We start from the raw sequence: 18,058 nt of genomic DNA, 5'->3' as shown, positions 1-18,058 counted from the left end.
AAGGAAGCTGGAGAAGGAATCACTGAAGAAGGAATGGGAGCTGGTCAATTGCTTGGGGGCAATTTTGATGGGCAGAGATGATGGTATTTCAGGTGAGAGGCTAGTGTGTAAAGGGTCATGGAGGGCAGTAAAAACAGTATGAATAAAAGAGTAATACGCATTACTTACTTAGAGAATACTAAGTGGAATAACTTAGCACTAGTCAGCGTCCATGCTGGTGAGCAATGGCAGAAAGTCCAGGAAGAAAGCTGGTGTCTGAACAGAGTGACAAGATCGTGAAGCTTGGACATTTTATTATAGGACTTGTGGGACTTATGTTCCACTATTTCCCCCTTCTTGTTTAATTGGTAAATCTTTATATAGGAGTATTTTTATGAGTCAAATAAGTTGGGATCCCCATTGCTTTATTTCTGGGAGAAAAAAAATTCTAAGATCAATCCTAAGACTTGGTTTACCAAAACACAGGCATTGTCTGGTTTGGATATAAGCCTAAATTATTTTCAGAAAAAAATATGCACGCCCTGTTAACTGTTGAGAAAACTAAGCCTAGTCTTATTTATGAAAAAGTGAAGGGAATGACTGAATGCAGGATGTCATATAATACAAGCTGTACCTTATGGATCCCTTGAGCAAGAGGCCTGCAAAACTATGCAAAACCCCAAAGCCTGCTTGAATATACTCTCTCTCTCTTTCTCTATTCCCCACTCTACTACCCCCCCACCCCTAATCCCCAAGAATCTAAAATAATTGAGCTTTGCTTTCTAGCATCTAATTCCTAATTTCACCCAGATTAGGGCATCCTGCCCATCTTCAGAGTCAATCTGCTTTTGCATTTCATCTTGCTTCTCCTAATTTGCCAGTTCTCACCACAGTCTCTTAGCAACCAAGATGGTTACAGAGAACAAAGACAATTCAAAATAAGTTTCAATTTCTTGGTCCTTAATATTACTCAAAACTCCTTAATACAGTAGGGTCTACACTTCAAGTTTTCTGTCTTATTCCTCTCATCTTCCCCTCTTGTTATTCCTCGGTAAAGAGAAGGTTTATAAGAGTGAAGGAAAGAAAAGAGAAAAGAAGGAAATCTAGCTGGATTGACTCCCAGTATGGAGAAGCAAGGCCCAGTGCCGGCAGTTTTATCTTGTAAAAGATGCAAACAAACTACATGAACTTAGCTTTCCCCCTCTTGCACATAAAGAAACTTACTAGAAGACAGAAGGAAAGCAACTGGAAGAGTACATTTTTAATCAAATGTATCAAGTTGTGTGCCTCTGGTGTGGAGTCAACGTACAATTTCAAAACCCCTGATTACACTGAGTTCTGTGAAATAGTGGATGTCCTTTACATTCTCCCTCATTTCTGCATTTTGATGGTTTTATTACAATGCTATCTGACTAAGACAGCTGCTACATTAAAAAATCCCCTCCTAGGTTCCGTGTTACCAAATGTGAAGTTTAGGGGTTTGGGGACACCTATGGTGGCCTTAGGTGTATATCCTGATGTCTTGATTATGTCTCAGAGAGAAATGGCCCAAAGATGCAAAATCCCTAAATGCTGTTGTCAGTGGCCAGATGCTAACCCAATGTTGGAATTAGCTGGAAAGGTACCTGTTTAGGTACTAATCTCACCAGTGCTACCATAAAATGTCTCTCCCAGGATATGTGTGTATAAAGCATGCTATGCAATATACATTATCTGCAGTGTGGGATGGAAAGTAGAAATGCCTGTAGAAAATGAAAAATCAATTTGGGAAAAATATAATACAGCTCAACATTTTAAATGTTATTAATGTGTCCAAAAAATAAGATAATCATATCCTTGCCTTTCATGTTGGTAAGTGAGACGACCTCTACAGTCCAAGGCTAGCCTATCCTGGCCTTTAAATCCTCATCTTCTTTCATCTTCCTAGATACGTTGTCTGCTATCTTCAAATAAGATTTTGAATTTTAATATTTAACTCTTGTTTGAGTACAGTTCTATCAGGCTTGGAAAGAATTCTGCATAACTCAGAAAGCTTATGAAAGAATGGTCATACCCTAACATACTTTCTTTTATCAACTTACTTATTTGATGTAAAACAAATAAACAAAGAGCAAACCCTATTTTTTTGCATCATAACAAACCTAAAGTGAATTTCCTTTCTGTTTCCTATACTTGAACAACCCCTTCCCTGCCACTACATATTTACTTACTTAATAGAATTCTGACTTCCAGGTTTTAGGACTTAACTTTTTTTCATTGTATTCTCCAATCTTTCCAAACAATTTTATGAAAACCCTTTCCTACTAATTGTAGAGCATTGATGTATCACTTGCTTTTTTTTTTTTTTTTAAATCTGCTTTATTTATTTATTTATTTTGCGGTACGCGGGCCTTTCACTGCTGTGGCCTCTCCCGTTGCGGAGCACAGGCTCCGGACGCGCAGGCTCAGCGGCCACGGCTCACGGGCCATGGCTCACGGGCGCAGCCGCTCCGCGGCACGTGGGATCCTCCCGAACCGGGGCACGAACCCGCGTCCCCTGCATCGGCAGGCGGACTCCCAACCACCGCGCCACCAGGGAAGCCCTATCACTTGCTTTTGAAGTTTCATGTTTTAATATCTGGAAACTACAAGATTCCTCAGTGATAGAGGCACATTTAGCCATGACCAGCCTCTATAAGACACAGATCACAAGAGTATGGGAATAAATTAAGATAAAGTGGGAAGGTCCCAAGGATTCTTCATTCTGACAACTCTTCACAGTGCTGGGAAGATTCTCTGACATGTCACTGAGCTCTCTCTCTCTTAAGAATGCTCAGCGCTTCTGCTGATACCTTGGGTGTGGAGCCCCACTAACGTCAAGTGTCCACAGTGGAAGTATGTCAAAAGGAGAAGGTAGATGTGCCTCCGTATTTCACCCCAACACTCAGTCCTTCTGGAGTTCTCTTGATTATTAGTACACATCGTCCCAGAGAACGAATGCAGAAGTTTATACACACCACCCACTCACAAATCTCTGAGTATAAGGGATACACGGGTCACATTTCCACAGGTAATTTAGTTACACAGGTGTATAACCCCTGAGCCCTACCATACAATTTATGGCTATGGAGCTGAGTCATCAAAGACAGGAGTCAGCTCAGGATCCTATGAAGATGTAGAGGATTACATTTATAGCTTTGTTTTAGTCTACACAGTAGAATATTCTGAGACTGAATTCCCATTTCTCTTTTTCTTCCATTTCTCTGCCATTTTGCTCCATCAGGACTCATTTACATCATGACTGAGCTATTACAACAGCTTTCAAAGCGGGTTTAGATTCCACATTCACCACTTAGTAGCTCTGTGCCACTGAACAAACTACTTAACGTGTTTAAGCCTCAGCCTCCTCATCTTCAGGTGAGCCTTTCTCACCTGAAAAACAAATGAGGGGAAATCCATAGCCTATCCCGTATGGATGCTGTAGGGATTAAATGAGACAATGCACCTAGCATTGTGATGTCTAGTAAATGCTTTCTCTTCCCTCAGATACCTGCTTCCTTCCAATTTCATCCTAATGCACTCCTTCGTGTGCCGCTGCTGATTTAATCTTTGGACAAAACAGATTTAATTGTTTCAATCATTGATTGAAATCTTTAACACATCCTAATTTCCTTGACTTTTCAGTTGAGAATCCAAACATTCCACAGCGAAGCCCCGTGTGTTTTAATGCATCGGCCAAAATGAATGACTAGATTATTTTGTCACTCTGTGTCTCTCTCTTGCCCTTTCCCATCTCGGGACCTTCCCATATTGTTCCTTCTCCACTCCCTAAAACCTGTGCCACCCTCCTATGTATCTCTCAGCTTTCAGCAGTTCCTTGAGACTGTGTTAGGTCTCTCCCTCTCCAGATTTTCCCAGGCAGATATGAAAAGCAGATGACATAGTGCCTTTAGTTATGCTTCATTAATTTATACATTACCTCTCCATATATGTTCACTTTTGATTCCCCCATGGTACCAGTCATAGAGCTTTACACACAAAAACATCACTTTCACTATCTGTTGATTGGATTTGTGAGTGGAAAATTCTGAATGCTTCACTATAGCAAGTTAGCCTGAAAGGACATCTGTACTTGGTTTGGATATTCTTCTGAGTATTGACACATAGACTATCATTAAAATAGTAGAGCTGTAAAGAAAACAGGGACTGGCTAATACTATCCAAACACATGTGGCTGCACTTTGTCCATATAAATGATGGTAGGTTCCGTGAACACATTTGAAGAGCACAAAAAATTAAAGGATTGGCAATGTCAACTAGTCAAATTCCTTTATACTAATTGTTTGTACTAAAAAGTTACTTCACAAAACTCAGACATATCCTATACAAAAATATTATTCAACTTGAATTTCTTTCTGGGGAAAAATGTTAAGTTTTTGGCCATATCTAGACATGGAGAGCTTCCTCCATCACCATGAAAGATATTCTTGATCATTAGCCAACATTCCTCTCAAATCAAGAGTTCTTATCACTAATAACTTTTAATACATAATAGTTTTAACAAAAGTATACAAGATGTTATAGCTATGTCTTATATTATGCAATGGGCAGGTCCAAGAGGATGTTTCACACAAATGGAATTTCTAAAAACCCAGTAAATACTTTGGATGCATTAGCTATTGGAATTCTTTAACAATTATTTTGGAAATAAATAACTATTTTTAGATTAAATAATCACTATCTAATTTATCTGATTTATAAAGTTAGATTTTCATGTAATAGGTTTGCTTAAAGTGGTACCACATATACTTTGGAAACTTCTTGCTAGATAGAATATTTTATATTATTCATTTTTCCCTATATGCCAAAGTGCCCCCTAAATAATATTTAAAGGTTACTTTATTCCTAGCTAACTTTAAAAAATTAGATTATAACTACTAACTTAATATATTTTTAACCACATCTAAAATATATCTTTATCCAGGAATGGGATGACTGCATATCAAGTAGCCTAACGTAGTTGTTAACATGTTCATGCTAATTCAATGTCAACTTATCCAAAAATTAATTTTTCTCTAAATTTGTATTTTAAGAAGAAATATTAGTTTTGGGAAAATATTTATATAATGTTCATTAGATAATTTAATTATGCTAATAGGTCTTAATAATAGTTTCAAAAATCATTAATAGTATAAGCAATTCATAGTGTTAAGCTTCCAAGTTAATAACAATCCACACAGCCAAATGCACACATAAGCAATTCCACTCATATTACACACGCTATTCCAAAAACCACCGGATTAGTATTAGGCACCCAGATTTAAATATTAAGTTAGTTGCTTCTAGCCAGTTAAGAAAAATTAAAAGCAAAGACAAACTTTCACTTCAACAATTTCCTCTAAAGGTACCTGAATCACTAAGCACTTCCCCATCAATAAAGTGGTCACCAAACTGTTTAAAAGCTGTTCAACATGTAAGTGAAGATAAGAAAGAAGATCACACGAAACAAAATATAGTGTGCACGTACGGATGCCGAAAATTGGCAAGTATTAGGATGGAACGCAAAATTATTACAATAAATACTTGGAACCATTAGCTTTGGCAATACCTTTTAATTTACTTACAATAATACATTGACCCAACATTTGTTTGTTCTTGTCGTAAGTTCTTATAAAAGCTGAGACAACTCAATGTCTGTTACCGATAGGTGAATTAACAAATTGTTTCCAAATAAGGGAATCTCAATGTAAAGTTTTACCTTCTGAATACATCTTGAAGAACCTAAAGAAATACCTTTAATATTTCTCCATAAAAGCAGTTAGTATTGGGCCTACTACTAGGGTCAGTATGGCAATAATTTTTCAAACATGTACACTTATGTACATGTATTCATGTATACATGTCATGTCATGTATATACATACATATATATTTTTCTAACAGGTACACTTGACCAATAGCTGCACTACTGAAACTTGGTTGCATACTTTATGTGCTGCATTCATGATTTTTTTAGCAGATTTTTCTTTTTGTTCAAGAAAAGTCAACTACTCTAGTTGAAGTAGAGGTGGGGAGCTAGAAACCCTTCTGGCAGTACCTCTAGCATGATGCCCCATACCCACCCCAAGGCAGTCCCTGGTGCTCCTCGTAGAGCTTCTCAGACCTTTGAAATCCACTGGCTTAGATAATTTTTATCAACTCTAGAACTATAGGGGGTATATAGTTCTTCTGACTTAAAGAATCAAATTCTTATGTTGAATTTGTATGACTTACTCCTGCACTATTTTTAACCTTCGCTAAGGCTCTTTTTTTCTATGTATTAGTTTTAAAATATATTTTTTTCTATATGTTAGTTTTAAAATATATTCTGTATGTTTGAACCAATTAGAGAGCAGAGATTTCTCAATATACCATTGATAGAGTATACGTTAAGTTCTTTTACTTTAAAGCATTTTAATAAAAAATGTATTTTAGCATAGTTAAAACATATTAACAATAATTGTATTATCAGGTAGATATCTTAACAGATGGCCGACTTCCAGTTTCTCTCCCTTGTCCTAGTCCTGTTATTTAGTAAGTCATTAAAGATAACACCAGTTGAAAATATATAAACAAAATCCTCCCTCCCCCAAATTGAAAAAGTAAATGTACTGAAACAAAGGTGAAAAGGTTACTTTAAGTGCTAAGATGCTGTCATCCACATCCACCGTACCAGCTTGTTCCCTGAAAAAATGGATGGTTTCCTTTGTGTAAGACCATGACAGATGTCATAGGAGAATGAATAAAAGTCTTACCCTCTTCATCAGAAACATCAAGAACCTCAGTCATGGTCTCAGGAACATTTAGCTTGTGTTTTTCAGTGATAGTCTGGAAAGACAAAAGTCATTAATGCTCAACTTAAGAACAAAAATCAAACAAGAGATCAAAAGAGTCACAGAGGAGAGGCCATAGTCAACAGCACCAGCAAGCGATCAGGCCCCGAGCACTCCATCTTCTCCACACGGACATTTTGGAAGCTTAGTCTCTTATTCTCCTTCATGGAAACTCATTTGTTCTTTCTGAAGATAAATGATCGTTTACTCCAGTGAAGTTGTGCAAGAGAAAGTTCATTATTTTGAATTCCCATTTGCAAAATAAATTCTTTAGCAATGGCATTAATAGCCATATTGAGAAAGCAGATTCAGGTTTTCAGGGCTTCCCTCAAATGGACTAAGTAATGTCTCCAGAAAAGCTTTCAAAAGAAGCAGCGAATATGTGCAATTTATGAAAAACAAAGCCACTGGAACAAAGTTGTAAACAATGTGAAATACATAAACTTCGGGGCAGAAAATGTGATGCATCTCTTCTGGGATTAGAGGATCAACAGTGGAGAATCACCCATCCTTATAGTCTTTCATGGGTCTACAATTCTGGCTTGCTGCTTATTTGCCTTCCATAATAGCCCTCCAGAGTTGCCAGATGCACTGCCTTCTATCCCTGATGGATGAGGTAAGGTTAAGAGACCAGGCTCTGGAGTCTGGCTACATGGGTTCAAATTCTAACTTCATCATTTATTAGCTATGAGGCCTTAGCAAGTCCCTTTATTTCTCTGTGCCTCAGTTTCATCATTTGTAAAACAGGATAATAATACTACTTCATAAAATTGTTATGAAGATTAAATGAAATATATAAGAGCTCTAAGAACAGTGCTTAGTATATGTTAGTATTCAGTAAATATTAGCTAGCATAATTTATCATCACTATATTTTGATATTAAATTAATCTTAAAAACAAATGGCCTCTGAACATTTTAGTCATTCAGGCACTCAAGAAACATTCTGAGTGCCTACTGCATGCCAGGCACTGTTTCAGACACCAGGGATACCACAGTGATAAAAAAAAAGGATAAAAATCCACATCTCATGACTTGAAATATCACCTAAAGATAGTTGAGTCTCAAATTCCTATCTCTAGTTTCTGCATTGAAAGTGCATTAAGTACATCACTTGGCATTGTTATGAGAAAATTTAAAAACTAATCTCCTAAAATAAGAGTAAAATCTTCAACTAAAGCCACTAAAATACAGTAAATAGGTTGTCTAGGTTTTTAAGCTTTGCTACCTAGAGACTACAGACTTGTTTGGCTACAATACCCCTACCACCAACTCTTTTTTTCCCAAAAGCAGTAGAGAACTTCAAATAATTTTACAGGGAAATTCAACTGATTAATTTAAGAATATATTTACATACAGGGGTATAATTTCTATATGTGAAGGACTGATTAAATCACAATGTGATACTGCATAACCTTTCAGTGGCTTCCCATTTTCTTCAGAAGAAAACTTAATAGAGTTGATCCCCGAACAATGCAGGTTTGAAACTCATGGGTCCACTTACACGTGGATATCTTTCAATAGTAAACACTACATTACTACATGATCCGAGGTTGGTTGAACCCATGGATGCGGAACCATCCTTACAGATGGCTGACTGTAAGTTATATTCGGATGAATTCCCCGGGTTGTTCAAGGGTCTGGCAAACTGGCTGGGAAGATGCTTGGTGATGTAGTAAGGATTGTCAGGGAGGCCTCATCCCTCCACCACACGCTACAACCATGTTGGCAGCCATGTTCTCTTATGCCTCTGTTTTTTTTCCCCATATATCCTTTTCTTTACCAGAAATGTTCTTCCTTCTCTTGTCTTGGCTCATATAAGATGTAACTTCCTTGGAGAAACACACCCTGACCCTCCTCAATGAATGTGTTTGTTCAACCATGTTTATCTGCCGCTACCCACTCCTATAGCATCACGTGCACCACATCACACACACCTGTACGTGCCCCCTTCACCTCCCACCTCATGGGTGTGAGTCATGAAAGAAGTTGTTTCCACAGAACCTGAAACATAGTAGGGGCTTCTCAAATACATATTGGAATAAATTGATGACATAATACATTTAAGATCCACATAATGACCACATAGATTTTCTTTGGGAAGAAAAGAAAGGAAGAAATGCAGAAAGTAAAGAAAGTCTCATGTTATCCAGATGAAGGTACAATTGTAGACTAGAGTAGTAAATTCAGCTTTCCAGCATGTTGTTTCTGATGTCTAAATAATTCCATAATGTCTTATTCACTGAAAACAAATTAAACACTGTAGGAAAGACGAAAGCATCTATCCAAAGTTCTGGAGAATAACAGGTAGTCAATAAGAATTTGATGAACAAACTTAAAAATATACCATTTAATTATAATATTAATTAATTTATGAATTTAACACAGAAAGATGATAACCTAAGTTCTATATTAACGGTTCTTAGCTCTACCTGCATATTATAATTATTAGAGAAATTTAAAACATACTGTTGCTTGGGTCTCAACACAAGCCAATTAAATCCGCATCCCTGAAGACAGGGCCAGCTATAGGTATTTTTTAAAGTTCCTCAGGTGGGTCTATTGTGCAGCTCAATTTGCGACCCACTTTCCTGCATTAGGAAAATGTATAGATTGCAGAAAAATGACTTACATTTAAAATACAGGATAGAGACAATGACATTCAATTAAACTATGACTTTTGGGGAAACTTTTAAAATAAGTATCTAAATGTACATTAAATGATTAAAAATTTTAAGGGATACCTACTGCATTAGACCACACCAGAAAGTCCATTTTTGCAGAAATGTTCTAGAGTATTTGCCCTTCATAGGAAACACTTCCACAAGAAGATGCTTCTCCATTTGAAAATAACTGATGGAAATACACTTTAAATGATTAAATTATATTGCCCGACCTTCTCAGTTTCTATTTTCAGATGCTGATAATGTGACTATATTTTCTTTGAACTTGTGAGAGTGGAACTAACTTTGCTTTAGTTTGGTTATTGAATGCTATTAAGGTTATTATCAGCAAATATATGTGGCAATAGAAAAGGCAACACTGATCATATTGGTCATGGATATTTTTTGGCACAGATATTAAAACTGCTTTCTATATACAATGTAGTAAATATAGTATGCATTTGTACATGACATAGTGCCTGACCCTTAAAAGGTCGTCAGTAAATATTTGTTGAATGGATAATAAATAAGTCTTCCCACTCATTAGTAATGTGATAAGAAATGAAAAAAATTGTCCCTTTAAATGAAGTGTCCTTTGAAAACTTGATTAGCCAAACATAAATATGGTTTTATGTAAGTACATCTGAATAGCCCAAAGAAAACAAGGATATAATTAAATGATCATGGGCGTCTTCTTCTGCTATAGAATCTCGGATTCTATGGTCAAGATTAGAAACTACTTTAAAAGTTAAAATGAGTAGTGCACGATGCATAAGTTTAATAGGATGTAATTAAATCATATAATGTGACAAAACAAATAGAATGCGATAGATGGCAGACTTAATAATGAGTTTTTAACATGATGTAGAAAATAAAACATGAGTCCTTACATGGTGTTTTATAAATGGGGGATAATATCTGCTTTTTTTGTGTGCAAAAGAAAAAGTGTGCTTTACTGCTCTTCATTTAGCCCATCTCCCTGGTCAACCACTTCCTTTGTACTTACTCAGCAAGTCACAATAAGTCACAGCGTGGCGAGTGACCTTGGCTAGTATGCCACCTTCCAGTGTCCACACACATTGGCTCCCATCAGTGCTACAAGCTAAACCTGGTTTTGCTCCCAAACTCCTTTATACCAATTGTACATGTTAACATAATTTTTATATATAAGTTAAATACTACATAAGTAATATTTTTCTATAAAAACTAAGGTAAATGGTTTGGAAAGTCTCAACAAAGGTGAGTCTCCAAAAATAACTGCTACTCAGGTGTGGTTGAGACAATTATAGCACGTTGGGGAAAAAAATGTCAAAAGTTTAAAAAGGTTCTGCACTCAGAATAGTGTCTCTTTAAGATAATACACAGGATAAATTGTATATAGATATAGACATTATAGGATAGACACACACAATACAGTATGTACTATAGATGTTCTTTGTTCAAGAATGACGACTTAGCCTTCTAGTCAATGGACCTGTATTCAAAGAAAAGTTCTTGACTCCACTTAAAAAGTGTCAAATGACTTTACATGTATTTATTGCACTGCCACTTTTATGATTCCCATTTTAACTGACTTATGGCATCAGATAAGATTTAGAACCAAAGTTTAAATGGTAATATAACTATAATGTCATTTTTATTTTAGTAGCTTATTCAGTAATTTATGCTCTACATATCAATGATTATATGCAACGATCCCTTTAAAACTATGCAAATAATTGATGATAGCTGATCAGTAAGTAGAGGGATGAGTCATATCTCACAGTTCTTCCAAACTGCATTAGGAGACTGAGCTTGCTGGCTTCTGCTGCCAGAAATGTGTCCCTCCCACTCTGATGTCCATTCCGGCAAATAGACAATGACTGTAATCCCCAGAGAGTGCTCAACCGTCTCATATCCTCTGCTAGGTCTTACGAAGTAAAGTTAGAAAAGCAAAGGTTAAGGAAACAAACCAGGATTCCAAAAATGTCTCACAAATTTCAGAAGCAGTGACTTTTCCTTTACAAACTGCTGCCTTACTCTTTTCTCCACACAATGACTTTATTCATACTTTGGGGTGAAGAATTCTGGAAGGAGGAATAGCAAAGGAAACTTTCTCTGATGGCAGAGAACTCACATTGCTGCTCAAATGGCACATCGTATGAAGCCAATGATGTGAAATTCGTATGTTAGATGTATGGCTGTAGTTCAACTATTACATTCAAATGGTAGTAACATGAAATTTAATTGGATTAATTTTACATAATTATTGCCTCGTGCTATTTACCTACCACCAGTGAGTAGTTCCAAATTATTTTTAGTGAATCTGTAGATTTTAGAAAATGATACTGAATATGATACTTCCATGAAAATCCATAAAGGGCGCTATTTAAGTGAGTTTTTAAAAGTTGAAAATTCCTGGTAAGCTACTTTTAGCAAAGTCAAGATCAGTTACATCAGAGTGGTTAAGAATATGGATTTTGGAATCTGACAACCTAAATTTGAATCCTAGATCTACCCTCAGTGTCTGGCATATTTGTAACTACTAAATTTTAGTTATAGTTTTTAATATCATTAATATCATCATTATGTGGGAAAAGAATGAATGAAAATCTCTTCTGAAAGAGAAGAAGTATAAAGTAAGAAGACTCACATCACAGAAGGAATAAGTTCATATTTTCAATCCTTAACCCCAAATTCCATTTCACAAAACAATAAAACTCACAGTTCTAAGAATCGAATTCTAAGAGAAGAAGAAAGTAAAGATAGGGCAGCATTAAAACATGTAACCAATAAAACTACCCATTTAGATAAAGGAGGTACTTGTTTAGTTAATGTGGGCAATGATTTCTTATTTTCCCAACTGAAAGCAGACATGCTGTTATGTTTTACATTTGTTTGTTGGCTTTTCACCTAGAAACTTGATTTCTAAGTATGGTGGTTTTTATTGGAGCAATGATTAGCTAGGCAGCATAGAGATTAATAGTTACCAGAAAAGAAAAAAAGCTCACAGAGAGTTTTATGAGGAGTTTTCACATCCCCCTAGAGCTACATATGTGGAGATATGACCATATGTCTGATTTCTGACAAGGTATTTGAGAACTTTAGCAATAGTATTTAAAAAAATTGCTCCTCTTTTTAAATATAGATCTGTATAGTTAAATTCATTCACTCTAAGTAATATTTGTGAGCCTGAGATCTCTTTGAAATTAGACGTGTACGTTCTATAGTTCTATTGATATTAAACAAGAATTTATTGATATTTTCTTACAAAACTTAAGTCTCATTCTTCACTCCCACTACACTGTAAGTTGCCGGTAGGGAGGAGTAGTGTTTTCACCATTGATGACACTTCAGCACTGAGCACAGAACCCAGCACATATTTTATATCCAATAAATACTAAAGGAATGAATTAATGAAATGAATGGAAGAAAAAGCAGGTCAAGATAGCTAAAAGATGCAAGTTTGCCATCTAGTGGTCATCTGATAAAAATGTACATGCATAATTCCCAGAACAGGCAAGAGGTAAAGTTGAGAGAAAACATGACTTCTAAGAACAAAAGTGTTTACCCAATCTTGCCACCAAAACCTTCACTTATCTGTGATGTGCACATTGTTTCAAAGATGCCAAATAAAGATATATGTACAGGTGCCCAGTATGAAGATTTTCCTGGTATAACAAATCATATAGTAAGAAAAAGCCATTATGATTTAGCCATATGTAGTGACTCAGAAGTATAGTGCGAGGTGATGACAAGACTTGTTTTTCTACTATATAATTTATTGACACTATACTTTAAATCTTTAAAAATATTGTGGTACACTGGCCAAAGATTTTGCTTGAGAAAACACACAGTGCCATTCTCTCATCTAAATTCAGTCTCTGTCTTGTAGTTCATTAATAAATCATACTCCACTCTATTTAAAACTTCACATCAAACCAACTACCTCAATATCTGTCAACAGGGACTTGCTGTCAGCCTGAAGAACAAAATTCCTTTCTTTTTCCTTACATCTATCAAAAGTACCAGGTGTTCCAAAACTCTATATGCATTATTCGTAGCTTGGAGCATTTACTAGAACCTCATTCAGAATTTTATATTTGTTGATTCATGATCTTATTGTCTCTCAGGAACATCTAAATGTTCTGCTGTCGGTCTACTTTTCTACTTTATGAAGAGAAATTAAAGAGCTGTTGTTCTTAGAGTTGATGCTTAAGGAGAAAAGTTAATAAATATATGCAAAGAGAAGAGCACTTTTCAGCTGCGAGTTTCCTCTCAGGAGGCCTCCTTTTAAGCTTTGCTCCAGCTGAATAGCACAAGAGCATTAGGACTCATTAACATCACGGTCCTCACTCTTCCAGAGTTTCTCTGGCAAAGGCCAGTGATGATCACTGTTCTCTCCTAAAGAATCAGCAGTCATATTCCAAACAGCGAAAATAAAAAATGTTACATATATATTCTGTCAAGATACAGACACAGATTCTCTCTTAAGCACATTCGATTTTCTTTTTGAATAAAAAATAATCCGAAATAGGAAGAAAAGCAGGATGAATTGTTCTCACTGGGAATGCATCTGACCCAGTCGTGAGCGTAGCAGGGATCAGGGTCTTCCCAGAGTCTGGCGTGACCTCCGGGCTAAGATAAAAAGTTTGCTGTGGAGTGTCCTACCACTTTGCCAGCGGTAGGTGTCACACCCAACTACAGCAACAGGGCAGAGGAGCCAGAAAAAAAGAAGTCAGTCACAGAAAAAGGAAGTATTATAAAATTACATTCACGCATTTTATATGGATTTATGTTGACTAAAGGAAGCTGAAATCCCTGTTACTAGTTGTGTAAATGCCTTTACATCTGCATACTTCAATGTATGCTCTACAATAAAAGAAGTTCAAAATCAAAAGCTCAAAACATTTTGTAAGTGAAAATGTCTGTAGCTTAAAAGCCACAAGGGAGCCGAAGCCGATGGGTTCCTTTCACTTACCGTGGTGGTGGTGGTGACCTCCTCGGTTACAACCTTCAGGGTGTCCACCACGGAGATGTAGCCCAGACGCTTAGCAATCGCCAAGGCAGTGTTGCCATTCTGAAGACAGAGTGAAAGAGAGAGTGAGAGCCGGGAGGGAGGACGGCGATGTGAGCCAATGAGCTCACCCGCGGCTCCACATGAGCCAGCATTTCCTTCCAAAACAGGCACAGCTTAGGAAAATCACTAGTTTTTACCATTACATCTGAATCTTCTTTGTAACTTCTCTAGACTATAGCCCAGGTCACCATGGTAACACAACAAGCTGCAGCTGCTTGCTCTTTCTAATAAGAAGTGCTTGACGGCTTTAACCCTAAAGTTGTCAAACCCCTCTCCGAATCCTGTACTATGCTTACGAAAGTAACTCTTGAACTGAGGATGAGGCCTCCGAAGAAAACTATTCAAGTACCAAGTACACTCACTCCTCAACAGAGCTCAGGCCATCTGTTGCAGGTAAGATGTTACCATAGGGAACACAGTAACATATTTAGCTGCAGCTGTGCAGAAGCTCACCGTGCAGCAAAAGGACACAAGCAAGCAACGCAGGCTCCAGCAGCCACTGGGGATCCCGGTTTGTTAAATTGCACCGCTTAGTTTACAATTCAACGGCTCCACATCCCAAACAGCTTAGTCGGAGCCAGCGGCCTCGGAAACTGTGCTCCCTTAAGAAGGCCGGGCGGGAGGGGTCGGACTCCGCGCCCAGCCGAGAGCCAGCTGGAAGCCGAGCTCTTTCCAGCAGCCCGAGCGCAGGGCCCCCTCCCGGAGGAAAGACTGGGTCAGGCCGCGGCGCGCTCCCTCCCGGGACGAGCGCTCCCTCCCGGGACGAGCGCTCCCTCCCGGGACGAGCGCTCCCTCCCGGGACGAGCGCTCCCTCCCGGGACGAGCGCTCCCTCCCGGGACGAGCGCTCCCTCCCGGGACGAGCGCTCCCTCCCGGGACGAGCGCTCCCTCCCGGGACGAGCGCTCCCTCCCGGGACGAGCGCTCTCAGGGAAATCCCAGGCTGATTTCTGGAAATCCCAGGCTTTCCGGAGTGCGGAGGCTCATTTAAGGAGGCTGCATGGGGACTCAGCTCAGCCAAGCGGCCCCCCTGGAGGGGGATAGGGGCGGGGGCAAGGAAGGAGCTGCGCGGAAAGGGGCAGCCGGCGCCGCCTTACCGCGGTGGTGGCGTTGGGCTTGGCCCCGTGAGGCAGCAGGACGTTGATGATGTGCGTGTGGCCCTGCTGGGCGGCCTGGTGCAAAGGCGTGTAGCCGTTCTGCAGACGATGGTGGCGGCAGATCGAGCAGAGATTTGCAAAAGGAGGAGGAAAACTAGGTTAGCCTTTATTTTGAATTTCTTAGTCTTATTTACAACCAAACCGTCACGGATGCCTGCGTCTTTGGAGCACAGTATCACCAGCAGCCCATTTTCTCAGCAGCAAAACTCCCCCCCCACACACACCTTATCGTCTGCTAAACAAAGAGGCTGGCTTATGAAGTAGCAAGATTAACAGACTCCAAATCATAACTAGAGTTATATTTTCACCAATTAGCATTTGAGTTAGCATTAAAAATGTGTATGCTGAGAGAAGATTTATAATGAGAAGGAGCACTGTCACAGTGATTTCTTCCCTAGGAAAAAGGAACGGTCAAGTGTTTAACTGAAGCTTCGGAGTACCATACAAACAGCTGCTTCTTCATCGAGACTTCCTTCATCATTAACCTCTGGGCTAGCTTTAAGAATTCTAAGTCAATGAAAATAAATCTAAATCTTATGTTCCTTTCAGAGAACACCTCAGTCAAAGACGTACGCACTTAAGAGAAGATTTCATTGGAAGCTGAGTGGCCCACTTTCAATTAAAAAATGTCTTTTAAAAGTAGGTTCTTTTTAACATTCTAGTCTAAACTTTCACTCAGATGAAAGTTCTGTAATCCGTGATTTGTGAGGAATTGTTGTTGAGGTTAGTGGGAAGCCAATCTTGCTCAAAACTCTAGTGGGTGGTGGGTATGGTACAGGTTGGTTGCATATGCACATTAATTAAACTGCATTGGAATCCTTGGAGGCACAGCAAAACATTAATAGCTATTGTGTATTAAGCATCCATTTTACGCCAGATATTGGACCTTATATTTATTCTTTTTTTTCTTTTTTTTTTTTTTTTTTTGCGGTATGCGGGCCTCTCACTGTTGTGGCCTCTCCCCTTGCGGAGCACAGGCTCTGGACGCGCAGGCTCAGCGGCCATGGCTCACCGGCCCAGCCGCTCCGCGGCATGTGGGATCTTCCCAGACAGGGGCACGAACCCATGTCCCCTGCAGTGGCAGGTGGACTCTCAAACACTGCACCACCAGGGAAGCCCCATTGTCTCTTTTAATCTTTATTACCATTCTGAAAATGAGAGTGCTTGGTACACAGTAGGTGTTTTATAAATAACAGATGCCTAAATGAGGGCATGAACAAATGACTGAATAAATGAATAATTTTCTCCCCATTTCAGAGATGATGAAACTGAAAATAACAAGGTTAAGTAATTTCTTCACAGTCATTCTAGGTTCAGATCCTATGTAGAAGAGCATGATAGACAATGACTACCAGATTACTTTTTTATTGTCTACCTGCCTCACCCCCAATAAAATTTCATCTATGTATGTCAAACCCAAGTTTCCTGGGCACAAAGTCCTGAGTAGCCCATGCATACCTTAAACTTGTAAGAGTATATGTTCCCTACATCTAGTGTCACTGCCTCCTCATGACCAACAGGCACAATTGCTTCTCCTGTCTACATGAAGTGTCTGACTCTGTGCTGTTAAAAAGAAAACCACAGGCCCAAGATGGAGTCACTTATGCTAAGCCACACCACCATATTGGGGCTTAATACCTAACCTAATTGAAATTTAGTCTTAACCAGGCAGTCAAGAATTTTCTAGTCAATACCAATGAGGTAATACGTTCATTCCCCAAAGGAAGATGAAGTAATCTGCCACATAGACCTTTTCTGTCCCCCATAGGTAGGTTACCTAAGCCTGAAATAATCTTTTTTTTTTTTTTGCAGTACGCGGGCCTCTCACTGTTGTGGCCTCTCCCGTTGCGGAGCACAGGCTCCGGACGCGCAGGCTCAGCGGCCATGGCTCATGGGCCCAGCCGCTCTCCGGCATGTGGGATCTTCCCGGACTGGGGCACGAACCCGTGTCCCCTGCATCGGCAGGCGGACTCTCAACCACTGCCACCAGGGGAGCCCTGAAATAATCTTTTTTCTTTATGACTTGCTTGTCCTGCCTTTAAAAATCTTTTCCTTTTGGTAGCCCTTTGGAGCTCCCCTCTACTCACAGAAGGATGCTGCCTAATTCATGAATCATTCAATAAAGCTAATTAGAGCTTTAAAATTTAGTCAGATGAATTTTGGTTTTTTAACAGATTTGGTGGCAGCAGTGTGATCCAAAGTGAAGTTCTGATGGCATTTTGGGACAACAAGAAACACAGTCGTGATACCTGCAAACTCCTATCTGAGTCCACTGTCTTTCTCTCCATTTCTGGGGGCTGTTGGTAAGTTCCTCTCGGTTTGAGCTCTGCTCTTTTTGTGTTGAACTCCAGATC

General features: G+C 38.8%; 1 protein-coding gene across 2 annotated transcripts in view; it reads right to left on the bottom strand.

Moving 5' to 3' along the window:
• Positions 1 to 18,058, bottom strand: part of ANK2 (ankyrin 2) — a 242,161-nt gene that overhangs the window by 73,666 nt on the left and 150,437 nt on the right. For both annotated transcript variants that reach the window (XM_060148618.1, XM_060148619.1), the window contains 4 exons: positions 15,645 to 15,743; positions 14,452 to 14,550; positions 6,752 to 6,824; positions 5,367 to 5,420 (listed from right to left, as the gene is read on the bottom strand). In XM_060148618.1, coding sequence (XP_060004601.1) covers positions 5,367 to 5,420; positions 6,752 to 6,824; positions 14,452 to 14,550; positions 15,645 to 15,743 — 325 coding nt within the window. The remainder of the gene's footprint in view (positions 1 to 5,366; positions 5,421 to 6,751; positions 6,825 to 14,451; positions 14,551 to 15,644; positions 15,744 to 18,058) is intronic.

This window comes from Lagenorhynchus albirostris, chromosome 4 (genome assembly GCF_949774975.1).
Source record: "Lagenorhynchus albirostris chromosome 4, mLagAlb1.1, whole genome shotgun sequence".
In the NCBI taxonomy this organism is placed as follows: Eukaryota; Metazoa; Chordata; class Mammalia; order Artiodactyla; family Delphinidae; genus Lagenorhynchus; species Lagenorhynchus albirostris.
Note: the sequence above shows the minus strand (reverse complement) of the source record. Positions and strands in the feature narration are given on the sequence as shown.